This window comes from Amblyomma mixtum, chromosome 4, assembly GCF_055824585.1.
Source record: "Amblyomma mixtum isolate Tamu chromosome 4, ASM5582458v1, whole genome shotgun sequence".
NCBI classification, from domain to species: domain Eukaryota; kingdom Metazoa; phylum Arthropoda; class Arachnida; order Ixodida; family Ixodidae; genus Amblyomma; species Amblyomma mixtum.
In genome coordinates, this window is record NC_143015.1 from 78,108,907 (window position 1) to 78,124,026 (window position 15,120).

The following is a 15,120-nucleotide window of genomic DNA, read 5'->3' on the forward strand; positions in this document are numbered from 1 at the left end:
TAAAATTTGGAGTGAAGGTAGTGTTATTTTAATAATCGCCGGCATTGATACCTGAAAATATAAACGAGCAAGCATAAACAGTCAGAGCACAAAAAAACGGTAAAGGATGGACAAAGGTACAGGATGCATTGTAGTTCGTAGAGGGCTTAACACTCAGTCCTATAAGTGCTTGTGACTGGACTGTGAGTAAAGTTTCCAACATTAATAACTGTGCCTTATCGATGTAGTCAAGGGTTCGACGGCACACCGTCTGGTCCGGAATCATGGCTTGATGAGATTCACTGGTCACTGACCATGTGAACAAGGGAGCCGTAGCGCTCCCGAAACGTCATTTTTGTTTTTGTTTGACCATGGTCAGTGACCAGTGAATCTCACTGTGCCTTATCGACCAATGGCCACAGATGGAACTCCCACTGAGGAAGTGGTGTAGGAGCGAATGTAAAGGTGTAGTAGAGGCGCTGATTAGAGACCACCGCGAACAGCCGCGGTAGGAGTTGGGCGCTTAAGCAAAAATCGTCAAACAATATAGGGATGAAGAACCAACTTGTCGTATGGCATCTAGACATCAGCAAAGTGTAAAGAACAAGAGAGCAAAGTAAGGTTTCTTTTTTTAATATGAAAGGCTGAATTGTGCATTGCGATTGCCATGTCGTGTGTAACAAGTGCACCTTGCAGACTGACAGTGCATCTGCGAAATTTTACACGACGTCAGACCCGGTGACGGCCTATCAACGCTCGGCCATGTCACATACCCACTGCCGCCTCCCAAACCTTCATCAAGGAAATGACAGTACGGGTAGTCATAAAATTTCCACATTGCTCCGGACAGTGATGATGTGACAGGTTCACGTGGCATGGCCGAGCGCTGAGAGGTCGACTATGTATGAAGTCATGAGATCACGTGACAGCACCGAGTTGCCAGGTGTGCTGGTCAAGTGACGTGGCTAAGAGCTGTGGCGAGTTCGGCGGCAGCTGCGCTGCTGGTTTGCACACGCGTCTAGGCAGCTCCGCGTATAAGGTGGGAATGGAACCAGAATCAAAGCCTTGCGCGTCTACTGCACTGGAAAACCCGCGGAAGCGGGGCGAACCACCATCGGCGGCTGCGCATGCCCAGCGCAAGCGGCAGTCAGCAATGAAGGAGGAGGGGAAGCTGAATGAGCTCTCTTCAGAATTTAATGCTACTGCGTCCCCAATATGCAACCTAATTAGGTGTCACGTGAATGTTCTTTATGACTAAACACTCCATGGTTTTTCCGTCATGAGGGTTTTCAGTGTTTTCGCATTATTAAACAAATAACCTACTTTGAATAATTAGGTGTATTGGCGTAAACCATTCTTGTGGTGTGTGTGCTTAGCTGAGGTGCACACAGCGGAGACAATATCCACTTTACAGTTAATTTCGGCTTAGTTGGCACATAGATCACCATGCATAAAGCCGGCATATACTCGAGTAAGATATCCGTGATTCATAAATGCGTCATGTTCGTAACGGAGTCTCAAGCATTCTATAAGCAAATCTGGCCCATTTTCTCCTCCTAGTGGAGCTTCTCCAACGCTTGTAGTAGTGCTGAACGATAACCTTAAGGAATGCCACGTTCATTAAAGCCGTAAGCAGGAGTGTCTTTAAAACTTTGTGCTCGATTAGCCTTTCTCATTTTACTTGAATTATGAAATAGAAGCGTGATCAATGTTTCCACATGAATGCAGCTGCGTGATGTTCCAACTAAGACAGTGAATAGAACACCTAGCAGGCAGACATCGAGGCGGTAGATTCTTGCCTGCGCATGGTCTAACCTTCCTGGTTTCTTTTTCCTTGTCTGCAGAGGGCCGGAGTAAATGACACTCCCAAAAAATGGCCTAATGGAGTTGTACCCTACGACGTCGACCCTGCACTTGGTGAGAAAAATAAATAGTGCACATTTGTGTGAACATCCCTTTCCAGCGCAAAGTGAGAGATACAATTGATGTTTCAGCCTACAAATTCTGACGCGAAAGGAACCGCTCGAAGCACCAATCTAAAAATCTTACTTCGAATCTTCAGACGTTTCTCCAAATATGAAAAATTGGAACCTCTTTTTTTCTTCCTGTTGGTATTTTAACTGGTGATATCCTGTACAAGGACCTGTACAACAACCGCCTAATTTGGCTTGAAAGGAAACGAAAATAAGACAAATAGAGGAGAAAAAACTCGACGAAGGTGCGGGTTTACTGTATGAAATGAGCACACAAGACAGAGATCGCTGCAAAAGGAAGGAAAGTCATGAATGGCAAGGCCAGGTAAACTAAGTACACTGTAAGAGCTGCAGTGGTCTCATTTTATGTCTGTTTTCTACGTGGGCATGAGTACGGTTGTGAAAAAAAAAATGTGCCTCCCCCGTAACCGAGAGTAGGGTAAGCATGAAATGCAGAACGATGCAGAAGCGTACGCGGACATGACGAGATGCAGGCCTGACAAGAATGTATATGCAGCGCGTTCGAAACTGTCTAAAGTGCGTAGAGGCGAAAGCGTTTTCCGCACCACTTTGCCGATGTGACATTGGTGACGTCACCACTGGATTACGTCACACATAATTGATGACGAAGTAATGACAAATTATTAATTGGTGACTAATTTCTGATTAATGACAAAATACTAATTAACTGCTAATTAATGACGCTTAAGCTTCGCCTTTAGGAGTGGAACGCGACAGCGTGTTGCAGCGCTACCAGGCAGTCCACGGAACGCCACCACCCGTTCGGCGCGATGCCCATCGAACGCGACGCTTTTTGAGGAAAGGAAATGGCGCAGTAATTCTCTGTCATCTCGGTGTACACCCGAACCGCACCGTAAAGGAAGGGAGGAACGCCACCACCTGTTCGGCGCGATGCCTTGCCCTTTGAACGCAACGCTTTTTGAGGAAAGGAAATGGCGCACCGTACAGGAAGGGAGGAACGCCACCACCCGTTCGGCGCGAAGCTACCGGCGCTTGTATGCCGGCCCTGTAGGAGGGCTTAGAGTGTCTCGTTAAATCTCGTTAAATCTCGTACGGTGCCCGGATGTTCTCGTTTCAGTGCCCGGATGAGTGGAATTCAGGGCCCGGATGTTGGCTCTCGGTCTCGGCGTGACGTCACCCCACTGCCGACAACGGGAGCTAAAATCATTTCATGCTTAAAAAGAAAAAATACAATAGTAGCCTTACTTAGGATGGCCACCAGCTCGTTGCCGCGAGTATAGAGATGAACAGAAAGAGGAGCGGAAGCCAGAAAAAGAGGAGATTTACCATATTGAACGACTCCCGATAGTGTTCAAACGCCTAAATTTACCTAAACTGAGGTGTAATTGAGCATCACAGTGGCGTTTCAGGTAAGAGTGGCTTTTGGTTCCCTTTCGCAGGAATGTTGAAAAGATCTAACCGTGGAACCAAATAAAAAAACGCTCGAACTGACGTCAAATTAAAAATTATTAGTTCCCAAAGTTTTCATGTATCAGAAAAGAGATATTCCCCAACTCCATTCGCAAAAAAACGCCCGCGGGAGGTGTAGGTTTAACGCAGGGCTTACAGCAAACCGTTGTGAGTTGTCTTGATTTTTTGGTATTGGGAACAATGCAATTATGTGAGCCGCGATAAATAAGATTACCACTGAGAGCGGCCACTGGAGCAGCAGATAGCGACGCTCGGCTTTGCGATTACAAACACGCCGATAACAAAATGGCCAGGCCTATTGCACATCACTCTTGTGATGTCATTGTGCCAATATTTCTTCACCTCGACTGAACGCACCACAACTATTTATATAAATAACGAGAAACGACGTCGATGAAATCTAACCAGAGGAGTCACAACACGACAATAAAGCAGACAGAATGCCAGGCTGGGCAGACTATATAATGGAGGAACCAAACTCGTTTTCAGTCAGGATGGTGACAAACGTCGCTCAGATAAGCAATGGTTGTGAAGAAGTGTTATGTTGGCATATGTTACAAAGGCGGCATGTCATACGAGTCTTCCATGGGCTGTGGTGTCCAAGAAGAAAGAAGTAGTACATCCCCCACCAAATTATTCAGGCCAGAGCGCTCCCTTCTAGTGAAATGAATGTTCCTTAAACGACCCGAGTAGCGGTTCATTCAAAGCACAAGTCAAGCAGAAAGCTTCTCACTGCGAATAGAAACCTTGTGCTAGCATTTCAAGGCCATTTGGTCTTTACTGGTGCCTTAATGGGACCATTATGCTGCTCAAGCGAAAGCCTTTGGCTTGAAGACTTTTGAAAATGTCTGTACATGTCTAAATGTGCATCAGCGCAGTGTAGCCTGGTAAGGTTTCGTACTATATGCAAACTCAAAATCATGCCCTTCTTAATAATCCTGTGGAGAACTCCACTGAGTAGTATCGCATTTTTGTATCTCGTCAGGAAATGTTTTGTAGTTTCAGTGAATGTGAATAATACCGTGCCCTTGACACAAAATAAAGTTTCTTTGATGTCATCTTCGAACAGAAAAAAATATCTGTATGCATCTTATAATAAGAAAACCTACGCGCACTGAAGATTACCTTAAGAGTGCTGCTCGTTAGCTTTCGTTGGTGTCATAGAGGTAGGGCACCCTGCTCGCGACCCAAGGGACAGGGGTGCGATTTAAAAATCTGACCAGTACATTTTTTTTAGATACAGCTGCTTTGCTCTGACGTCTCTACGCACTCGACAAAAAAGGATTTTTCTTTGACAACACCTGCAAACCACGGCTTTTCCACTAAATGAGGCCCTCAAAACTTTCGCGGTGAGGGGCCCGGCCAAAGAACGCTGAGCAAGACATGCACGTTGAAGAAAACATAAAAACACACCTCTACTTAACCGTATCTTAGAGACGAAGAGGAAAATCAAACCAGGGAATTTATTTCGCAGCAAATAAGTGGCAAAATGATATTTACTCGCAAGATCCAAAGTGAAAGGACGAGTTCAAACATTAAGCGGCCAGCAAAACAACAAACTGACCGGCAAAAGGAAAGAATAATTGGGCGCTAAAATTCTCTGAAGAATATGAAACACTAAACGCTGCTACATTGAACGAGGTACTCAAACACGTTCACTAGAGCTGACAGGAGTTTGAAGATGATCACGTCGCATAGACTTAACGGAACAACCGCTCCCGAAACGGCACAGGCACTTTGAGAGCTTTGCATCTAAAATGCATTGCAATGAATGATTTCTAGAACAGAAATCTTTGTAGTCAAGAATATGTCACAGGCAATCGACCTGCCATATATAGAGAGATCATGACGAAAGGGAATGCCAGCGCAGCCGTTACTTTAAGTATGTGTCTCTCCCTCAATGTTAGCTGTGTTTTTAGCCAACTAATTGACCTCCTTTCTAATAGACTGGCAAGCACTACCAAGCAACGCTGACATACTGATGCTGGTGTTGCCTGGCCGTCTCCGGGTGAACCTTTTGTGACGGAACAGCGCAAAACACCGGGACAAGAGACAAGCGCTGTCTTTTCAGCGCTTGTCTCTTGTCCCGGTGTTGTCTCTTGTCCTGTGCTCGGCACTTACCTGTCCTGTGCTCGGCTCTTGTTCTGTGTTGTCTCTTGCTGTCTCTTGTCCCTTGTCCGGTGTTGTCTCTTGTCCCAGTGCTTGTCTCTTGGACAAGAGAGGCAGCGCTTGTCTCTTGTCCCGCTGTTTTGCGCTGTTCCGTCACAAATGAATAACCAACATGCCCAGGCTGCTGTCCGGTTGAACCTGTCGTTCTTTGCTCTTCACTCTCTTTACTCCCTCTTCCACAACCGAGGTTAATGAGCACGAATTTCGGAAATATCAATCTGGGCTCCACAAGAAAAATAAATTCCCGTGTATTGGTCGAATAGAGTCCTCAGTGTTCAATAAGTTGAAGCTAGGTGCGTTAAGTTTCACGATTTGTATTAGAAAAAAATTCAGGGGGCACTTTGACTGTCTAAAGTGCGTAGAGGCGAAAACGTTTTACGCACCACTTTCACTGCTTCTGTGGCACTGGTGGCGTCACATGTAATTGAGTACTAATTACTAAGTGATGACAAATCACTAATTAATGGTTTATTACTGATTAATGCCTGAATACTAATTAGCTGCTAATTAATGACGCTTAAGCTTCGCCTTTAGGAGTGGAACGCGACAGCGTGTTGTAGCGCTGCCAGGGAGTCCACGGAACGCCACCACCCGTTCGGCGCGATGCCTTGCCGTTTGAACGCAACGGTTTTTGAGGAAAGGAAATGGCGCAGTAATTCTCCGTCATCTCGGTGGACACCTGAACCGCACCGTAGAGGAAGGGAGGAAGTGGGAGTGAAAGAAGAAGGACAAAGATGGCCCGTAATGAAGAAAATGAAAATTGTATTTGAGGAAAAAAAATTACGCAGTAACTGTCTCACATATCTTGGTGGACACCCGTCAAAATTCAGGGGGTGTGGGGTGCACTTTTTTGGCCTAAAGTGCGGTCATTGATGTGTGGCTAAGATGTTAAGCTTCGCCTCTAAGAGTGGAACGCGAGAGCGTCTTGTAACGCTGCCAGGGAGTCCATAGAACGCCATCGCCCATTCGGTTCTACGTCTCGCTCATCGGTGAATTGGTTTTTGAGGAAAGGAAATGTATTTCTCTCTCATATCCCGGTGGACAGCTAAACCTCGCGGAAGGGAAGGGAGGAGGATGGCAGTGAGCGAAGACACCGTATTCACTAGACGCGCCTTTGTTCATTCCAAACCATCGAGCTGGCATGGCGGAGTGGATAGCATGCTCGTCTCGCACTCCGAAGACCGGGGTTCGATTCCCGAGCTCGACTAATTTCTTACTCGGTTTTATTTATTTATATGGCCTGACTATAAAAGTTAATTAGGCTAATTGGGTAATTAAGCAATTAACTAAGCTCAGTCCCACTTGGAGCATCACTATATGATCCCTTCAATTGGTTGCATGGTTACTGGCCCAAGTACAATTGGCCCCGTTTGAAATTGGCGCACTGTGACGTCACGACCGTTTCGACCAACTGAAAAGCGTGACATTTCTGTCGACAACTGCTGCTTACAACGATGAGACATTAAAGGCTTTCGCCTTAATATATTCCTTAGGCTCGTCGAAAATACCGCACCTGAAAGCGGAACCCAAAGCGAGTTTGAAGTACATGAAAAGTTCATTTTGAGTTTCACCATGTTTCAGTGCGTTACAAGTGTAGAGTGCGTAGTAAATCCAAAATATAATTCAGTTCTGACAGACTGACAGTCCTCAAAAACATATTTGCAGCACACTTCAAGCTGCTGTACAAAATTTTAGAGCTCGCAATATTGCTTCGGGTGGCACTCAAAACATTTCCTTTTCTGTCGTCCTTTCGTTTTTCATAACTTCCAGCGAGGAGACAGTCGTCGGATTTTCTGATTTGAATTGCTAATGAAGAGTATGCGAACACTTATTTACATCACATGGGGAGAACGCATGGCAGTAGCATTAGAGGGCAAGTGGTCTGAAGCTGCCCGCGAAGATTGCCTCAACTCGATGGTCTGGCAGGCTTGTATAGAAGCCGATGTAAGTGTTAGTTGATGGTTGGAATTCTGACCGAAGCGTATGGGAAATGACGACTAGCAATTCTTTTCACAAGCAGATTCGAACGCAATCAGGAACCATATCTGCTACAAGTAGGGGCTCAGAGTCGTTGAGCCACAAACGCCACACTGGACAATATAGTGAGTCCCATATGGAGGTAGTTACAGGAGGTATTCATAGGCTTGGATCGGGAACAGTTGTGGATAAGGTTTAATGAAGGATATCTTAGTAATATGCGATTCCTGATGAGATTGCCTTGCAAAGTCCCTCAGTACATGAACTGCAAAGCATGATCAATGAGTTAACAGGCAGAGCACAATGGTGGGCCTAAAAAATAATATGCAAAAAGACAAATATTGTTCACCAATCTCGGAAGGGAACCATAGTTTTCAGTTGGTAGCGAAGTGCTGGAAGCAGTAAGAGAACGTGCCTACTTAGGGCAGGTAGTCATTGCTAATCCGAATCTTGAGAAGGAAAAAAATAGAAGAATAAAAATGGGACGGAGCGCATATGGCAGGTTCTCTAAGTTCATAAATAGCAGTTTACCAATATCCCTCAAGAGGAACGCATAAAACAGCTGCGTCTTATCGGTACTCACCTATGGTACAGAAACGTGCGGGCTAACAAAGAGGGTGGAGCTTAAGTTAGCGACAACAAAATGAGCTATAGAAAGAAAAAGGATAAGTGTAACGTTAAGAGATCGGAAGAGGGTAGAGTGAGTGAGGGAACTAAAGCGGGTTAACGATATCCTAATCGAAATCAAGACGAGGAAATGGCTTAAGTAACCGATGTTCATTAAAGGTGCACTGAAGAGGATTCTGAACTTGTCTTTTTGCCGCGGGAACTCGATCTACACGTTCCTAGCATTCTTAGAAACTGCGACTTATTGCCCTGTGTGGCCGATTTCCCTAATTAAATCGAATTAATGTCCGGCTCCCGCCTTTATTTTTTGAATTCTCTCTCGTACGGTGGGCGGAGTCGATCAACGCGTGAAGTGTCTTTCAGCCAGCTCCGTGGAGGCTTTGCTTTCGCTTTATTTGCGTTTCTAGGTTTCTTTGAACAAATAGTTTCATTCTCAGATAATATAGCCGCAAAATAAGCCCGCAGAAATAAAAATACGCGGGGACTATTTGCTACTAAGGACTACTACGTATTACTCCGCCGATGGTAGAGCGGCAAGCCGCCACGGGACTAGAACGGGACTGGGTGAAAGGCACTCCAGGCGTTGGTCGACTCCGCCCATCGTACGAGGAAGAATTAAAAAAAAAAGGCGGGAGCCGGACGTTAATTCGATTTAATGAGGAAAATCGGCCACACAGGGCAATAAATCAAGGTTTCTAAGAAAGCTCGGAAAGTTTAGATCGAGCTCCCGCGGCAAAAAGACAAGTTCAGATTCCTCTTCAGTGCACCTTTAAGAGTAGCTGAATCGACTCCGAAGGAAGGCATGCGTAGGAGGGGGTGGCAGAAAGTTAGGTGGACGGATGAGGTTAAGAATTCTGCGTAGATAGGACGGCCTCAGCTGGCACAGGAGAGTGTAAAGTGGAGAGATACGAGAGAGGCCTTTGACCCACAGTGGAAGTTGTCAGGGTGCTGCTTCTGCTCCTGCTGGTGATGATGATGATTCTTGCGTGTAAATACATGTTGTTTCACTTAAGACTTTACATAATTTTTGAAAACATAGTAATTTTTTAGTTAAAATAGCGTTTATTTCGGCATAGCATTCTCAGCAGCCTATAGGCTTATGCGTCCGCCTCTTCTGCGGGAGGCGGTTGGTTCGAAACCCACCCCTGGCAAATCACCAGCAAAAATGTGTGCAAGCTTACCTCGGCCCAGCGTCCGGATTCCTTAGGGGTCTGTGCTTTGATGATACTCCGAAAAACCCCTCTACGTCCTTGTGAAGGAAAAACTAGTTTCGAACACCTTCAGCCTGCAAAGGCTATTTCTGATTCAGTGCTGAGTAGTTCAACAGAGTTTCGAAAGTTCGATGAAGTTTAAATGATGACGTTCTACGAGAGTTCAGGTGATGAGAATGAGTCGCAGTCTTTGAAAAAGAGTATGGAAGTGCGCCACCAGAAAAACAAACATCAGAATGCAGCTAAGACCTGCTTACTTGGAGGCTTAATAAATAAGACTGAATTGTTAACTTTTCAACTATTACATTTAGGCTCCTTAATTATTGATAGGCGTGCAACCCAGGTTAAGTATTATGTATATCAATTTTTAGAATTTCGAAATTGGGGTTCCCCTTTGCTCTGCGGCCCCAAAAAATTTAGCTACTTCGACGGGCCATCTCGACTAGTTGCGTGCACTGGTGGAGTTGCATTGCCTGCATGCTCTTCTGACCCGCATGTATTTTTGCACGTTCTAGCTAGAATTCCTTGGTCTACAGCGCCGAGGGCAATGTCGTTTTCGAAATTCTAAAGGCTGATATGGCGGTTACTAACAATCGGCTACAAAACTCACAACCAGGCGCAACCAGGCGCCTAACAGCCACAACCAGGCGTCTAACTATAATAATTAAAAAGTTCGTTACTGGAAGTTAGCGAACTAGTTTTACTAGTGAATATGATTTACCTGTTTTTTGGGGTCCACCACCCCGAAAAAATTATGCCGCAAGAGCCATATTTTTAACTCAACAATCCTATTTTTGAAAATTACTCCGTCGACCCTGAACCACCCGGTATATAGGCGTAGATATTGAAGTGTTCTATTGCACCTACCAGATCTCGTGTAACCTATTTGTTCTCCAATCACTCTTTGCATTTGTCTACAACATTCCGACGCCTCTTTTTGCCTTTTCTTCATCTTCTCTCTGGTCATGCCTCCTTTTCTGTTTCCTTCTGCATGCTTTACTCAATCTTCTGACTCCTCTATGTTGCGATTCATAATACGTTGCCTGTTTGATTTCTCAATGCCCTCTCCGGTCACTTCTGCAGGTAGAACACCTTCTGGTAAACGTTATAATTCTGGTTCTGTGTTTCTTCGCCTTGGTTTCTATCACAACTGCCCGCTGCGGATATTTTGCTCTCCTATATATCATACAACGCCTTAGGAACATCCCTTGACGTGCCTCAGATTTGTAGCCGGTCGTTAGTAAAAGCCATATCAGTTTTAGAATTTAGAAAACGCGATTCCTGTTGGCGTTGTGGCTGGACAAAATTCGGCTTTTTTAACTAGTTATGTGCACTGCGAAGGTTGCCTTGCCCGCATGCTTTTCGAAAGCGCATGTATTTTGGCACGACGTAGGCAATTTTTGTCGAGCCATAGGTCAGAGGAAAATCGCGTTGTCGGAATTCTAACCGATATGTCTATTACTAATGACCGGCTACAAATCTGTTATGGCAAATAGTTGCTTAGCTGTGATTGTTAAAAACTTAATTATCAGAAATTAGTTAACCAGCTTACGACTGAAGACAGTTCACCGGCTTTCCCGTGTCCGCCAACACTGGTAATATTATCTGTTCCGCAAAATACATATTTTACTGCAGAAAGCCGGTTTTTCAAAATTGCTTAAATTCTTTCCTGGACGATTTCTAGAGGAAGTTTTTTAAGCCCTACAAAAACGAGGACACAGAAAGAAATACGAAGAACGGGCGCTACCTCCAACTCAGTTGGAGTCAGCCCCCGTCCTGTGTATTTCTTTCTTTCTATGTCCTCGTTTTGTAGTGCTGAAAAAACTTCAAGAAACCATGCTTCACCAACTAACCACACAACGTGTTTTGTTAAGTGATTTTGCCTGGAACGCCTCGTATTATCAAAGTACAATTTTTCCCCAGCCTCTTCTGGCTAAGTGAATTATTATGAACAATTCAGTGATGAGTTTGGCCTTTAGAATGATTGATTTTTTATTCATTGAATTGAATTGACTGATTGATCGATCCACGATCGATTATTTCAGTTATTGAATCGATGGTTGGATGGGATGGCTGTACTAAATGACGGAGTGACAGCTCGTGTATTTTTAATACCTGTCCACGCTGGCGGTTTACTTTCAGACAATGACCCCTACTTCGTGGAAGTGGAGGATGCCATGGAAGCTCTCCAGAATGGGACGTGCCTGCGCTTCGTGAAGCGCACTACGCAGTCGGACTACGTCCACCTCTATGCTGGAAAGGGGTAAGTGCGGCAGGCGCGGCATTGTTTTTCTGCCTAACTTCTTCGTTTCATTGAGTGAAGCCACAGAGCTTTGTTTGTCAAAGCGCACGAATAAATAATTTAAAGTGGCATGACTTTTTTCGGGTCCCACCGGCGGCATGTGGTTGTTTTTTCTTCTGCTTTTCTAATCAATTTGCTTTAAGCGATGACATATTCAGTAATATTCTAAATTGATCAACACCACAAAATAAATAAATTAATTAAAAAAATCCTCTGTGCTCCTTGGTTTCTGTGGCTGTTGGCTTCTGTCATATTTACACCGAGCCCCTCATTCCCCTTCCTTGTTTGCTTAATTGCTTAGCGAGGGCCTCGATTCTGGCAGCCTTGATGCCATAGGAAGCATAAGAGGGTTCTCACACAGCTTCCACCCTCTCCGTTCGATGACGTTCTACGTCACACCTGCGGTACCTCAGGACGTTCTACGTCCGCCGCTTATGAACGTGGGTGGCGCTGATGAACACTCTCAAGGTTAGGTTACTTGTAAACATAAATACCCCCGAAAGCAGAAGGTTTGACAGCTGTCGCCGTAGCTCAGAGGTAGAGCACCGGACGCGTAATTCGGAGGTCGTGGGTTCGGATCCCACCGGCGGCATGTGGTTGTTTTTTCTTCTGCTTTTCTAATCAATTAGCTTTAAGCGATGACATATTCAGTAATATTCTAAATTGATCAACACCACAAAATAATTAAATTAATTAAAAAAAATCCCCTGTGCTTCTTGGTTTCTGTGGCTGTTGGCTTCTGTCATATTTACAACGAGTCCCTCATTCCCCTTCCTTGTTTGCTTAATGACTTTTAATAGAGGCTTATTCCCTTTGCAGAGAGTTAAAAGGGTGTAAGGTCAGTGTAAAAGTATTTCTTATCCTGGTTCGAACATTGACTGCCTTCTACGGGCGATGATTTTGAAGAGCTAATTACTTTTTTAAGATACATAGATCTATAACCCAAACAAGAACACATCCTTAAGGGGGAGGGCAAAAGACCGGGATAGACAGTCGCGGCCCATCTCCCCTAGTCCACTTGACATAGCAACACGAGGATATACATAGTGGAAGAACATGTACAATTTCGCACATACAAAAATTACAATTGTAAAATAGTAATACATGCAAGATGAGGAATAAAAAACGCATCCTTCAGCGACAAGGAACAATTTCGACTAAGTTTGTTTATGTTGGTTCCTCAAAACACCTGAAAAGTATTTCTAAAAATGGGTCTGAAGCGTACTTGTGTTTTAGGTTGCCTGCCTGAAAAAATTCGCGAGGAGTTCCCCTTTGTCAAACGACTGTTCATTTAGAGAAAAACTCGGGAAGTCATACAATTCCCGTGGGAAGGAAAAAATAGGAATTATCATGTTTCGGTGCTGACGAGGGTACATGCGTGTGCAAGGCATCTACAGTATAAAAGAGGCCAGGCCTTAGCATACGGTACATCAACGCTTCATACGCGCACTGCATGCTCTGCGGTTGAAAACACTCTTTAATGGCATGATCGTTTCAGCCTTTATTTCACATTCACGCCACTGACCCTTCGAACTATCTTGAAAAGGTGGTCTGAAGGTAAGAAAGCGGCGATTATACTTTTTACGACAGAGTCTTGTCTTGTGTGCTACGGCCTATTGAACAGTCGCTTTCTCCCGTGAAATCCGCAGCGAACTGTAGTTGACAAGGATTCTCGTCATGAAAAAACTGGATGCTGTTGCAGCTATGTGAGGAGTGCTGTTCTTTCCTGGTTCCTAAAGAGTACCGTGCAGCTAAATTAAATCTTTAACCAAAAAATATCCTGTGCAACGTTTCCATTTGAAAAGTTCTTTCTGGCATGAGAGAATGTCCAGCTGACTAGTCTCACTGTGTAAATAGCTGTATGAAGGCTCGGGACAGTTTGTACTCAATTTCAACATTCATATCGCAACAAACACCCGGAGACGTAGAATTTAAAGCCGCAGTACATGAGCGCTAACTTTCGCTAGAGGTTGTTCTTTGCGGGTACAAAGATTTTTGAAGTAAAACAACGTGGAAAGGATGAACGGCGTCACAAGTATAAAAAACGCTGTTGCAAAAAATCAATCCACGCGAAGGGAAACCATCAAAGTAAAAGAAAAAATATGTTTAATGTGTTAGCGGTTGGGCATCCAAGTTTACCATATATTTTTTTTACCGCAATATCTATGGAACGCTCAGATATTTTTTTTATTCGAACCTTTTTCATTTATGAAGTCTCTATAACGACTCCTGTCTTTTGAACCGTGTTCTTCTTTACCGCGGTGTAGTCTACACGGCAGTTATTGGAACCTCCATCTTTACTTTTAGTGTTAAAGCAGTTCTTCACGAGGTCAAACGCACTCACGGAGTTTGCGTGAAGCGTGAGCTTGAGGGTGACTTCGCCGAAACGATAAATAGGTGAAATAAATAATGCCGCAACTGGGATTCGAAGCCATAACGCTCAAAAGACTAGTTTCGCTGGTAACTGCACCAGAGAACGGTGCTAACCCCGTAGCCGATCATTCCTCTTGTTAAATTGCCACGTACTCTCGCGCTGTGCATTGCACATCTTCATCTTCAACTAATACTACTAGTTTATTCAGCTTGAACGTCCTGAAGCGAACAAGGCTATGGGGACGCCGTAGTGAAGGGCTCCGGAAAATTCGGGCACCTGGGGTTCATTAACGGGCACTGACATCGTACAGTACACGGGCCTCTAGAATTTTGCCTCCAACAAAATTAGGCCGCCGCGGCCGGAATCGAGCATGCGTCTTTCGGGTCAGCAGCCGAGCACCATGACCACTGAGCCAACGCTGCGGCTACTAATACTACTTTTGCACTAATATCGTCGCTAAGCGCGTTGACGGCCCAACAGATGAAAACCGTGAGCCAACCAGGCTAAACAAGTACTGTCGCAAGTCTACGCGATATGACTGCGTTAAAATCGTGCCACTGATTCTGTGGTGTTCGCTCAGGGGCTGGTTTAACAACTGCCCGTGAACCCTGTATATAGAGAGGGTTTCACGTAACATATTGTACAATTACTAAAAGTAGGCTTTTTGAAAGAAAAGAGCACGTTTTTTAGAATAGCATTAACAGTACTGTAGAACATCAGGATATCGCTAAGACGTGCTATCTCGCAGGCTGGTTAACGAATACGGAATAGTCGACTTTTTACCTGTTACTGTCAGCCTCCACAATTATTGAGAAGCGTGTAGCCAACCGAAAGTAATGTTCAAATCAGTTTTTAGAATTTCGAAAACGCGGTTACCTACGGCGCTGTGATCTAACACAGTTTAGCTACACCGCGCCATATTACATGGACTTCTGAGCGGCTTGCAGGCAAAGCAACCTCTCTAGGGAACACAATCCGCCGAAATAGCCAAAATTTTCTGGCTCACAGTGCCGTAGGTAAACGCATCTTCGAAACTCTAAAAACAGATATGGGTAT

At 44.7% G+C, this 15,120-nt stretch overlaps 1 protein-coding gene across 1 annotated transcript in view; it reads left to right on the top strand.

Moving 5' to 3' along the window:
- LOC149347134 (astacin-like metalloprotease toxin 5) overlaps positions 1-15,120 on the top strand; it is a 39,074-nt gene that overhangs the window by 10,374 nt on the left and 13,580 nt on the right. The window contains exons 3-4 of the mRNA XM_089585499.1: positions 1,824-1,896; positions 11,531-11,651. Coding sequence (XP_089441625.1) covers positions 1,824-1,896; positions 11,531-11,651 — 194 coding nt within the window. The remainder of the gene's footprint in view (positions 1-1,823; positions 1,897-11,530; positions 11,652-15,120) is intronic.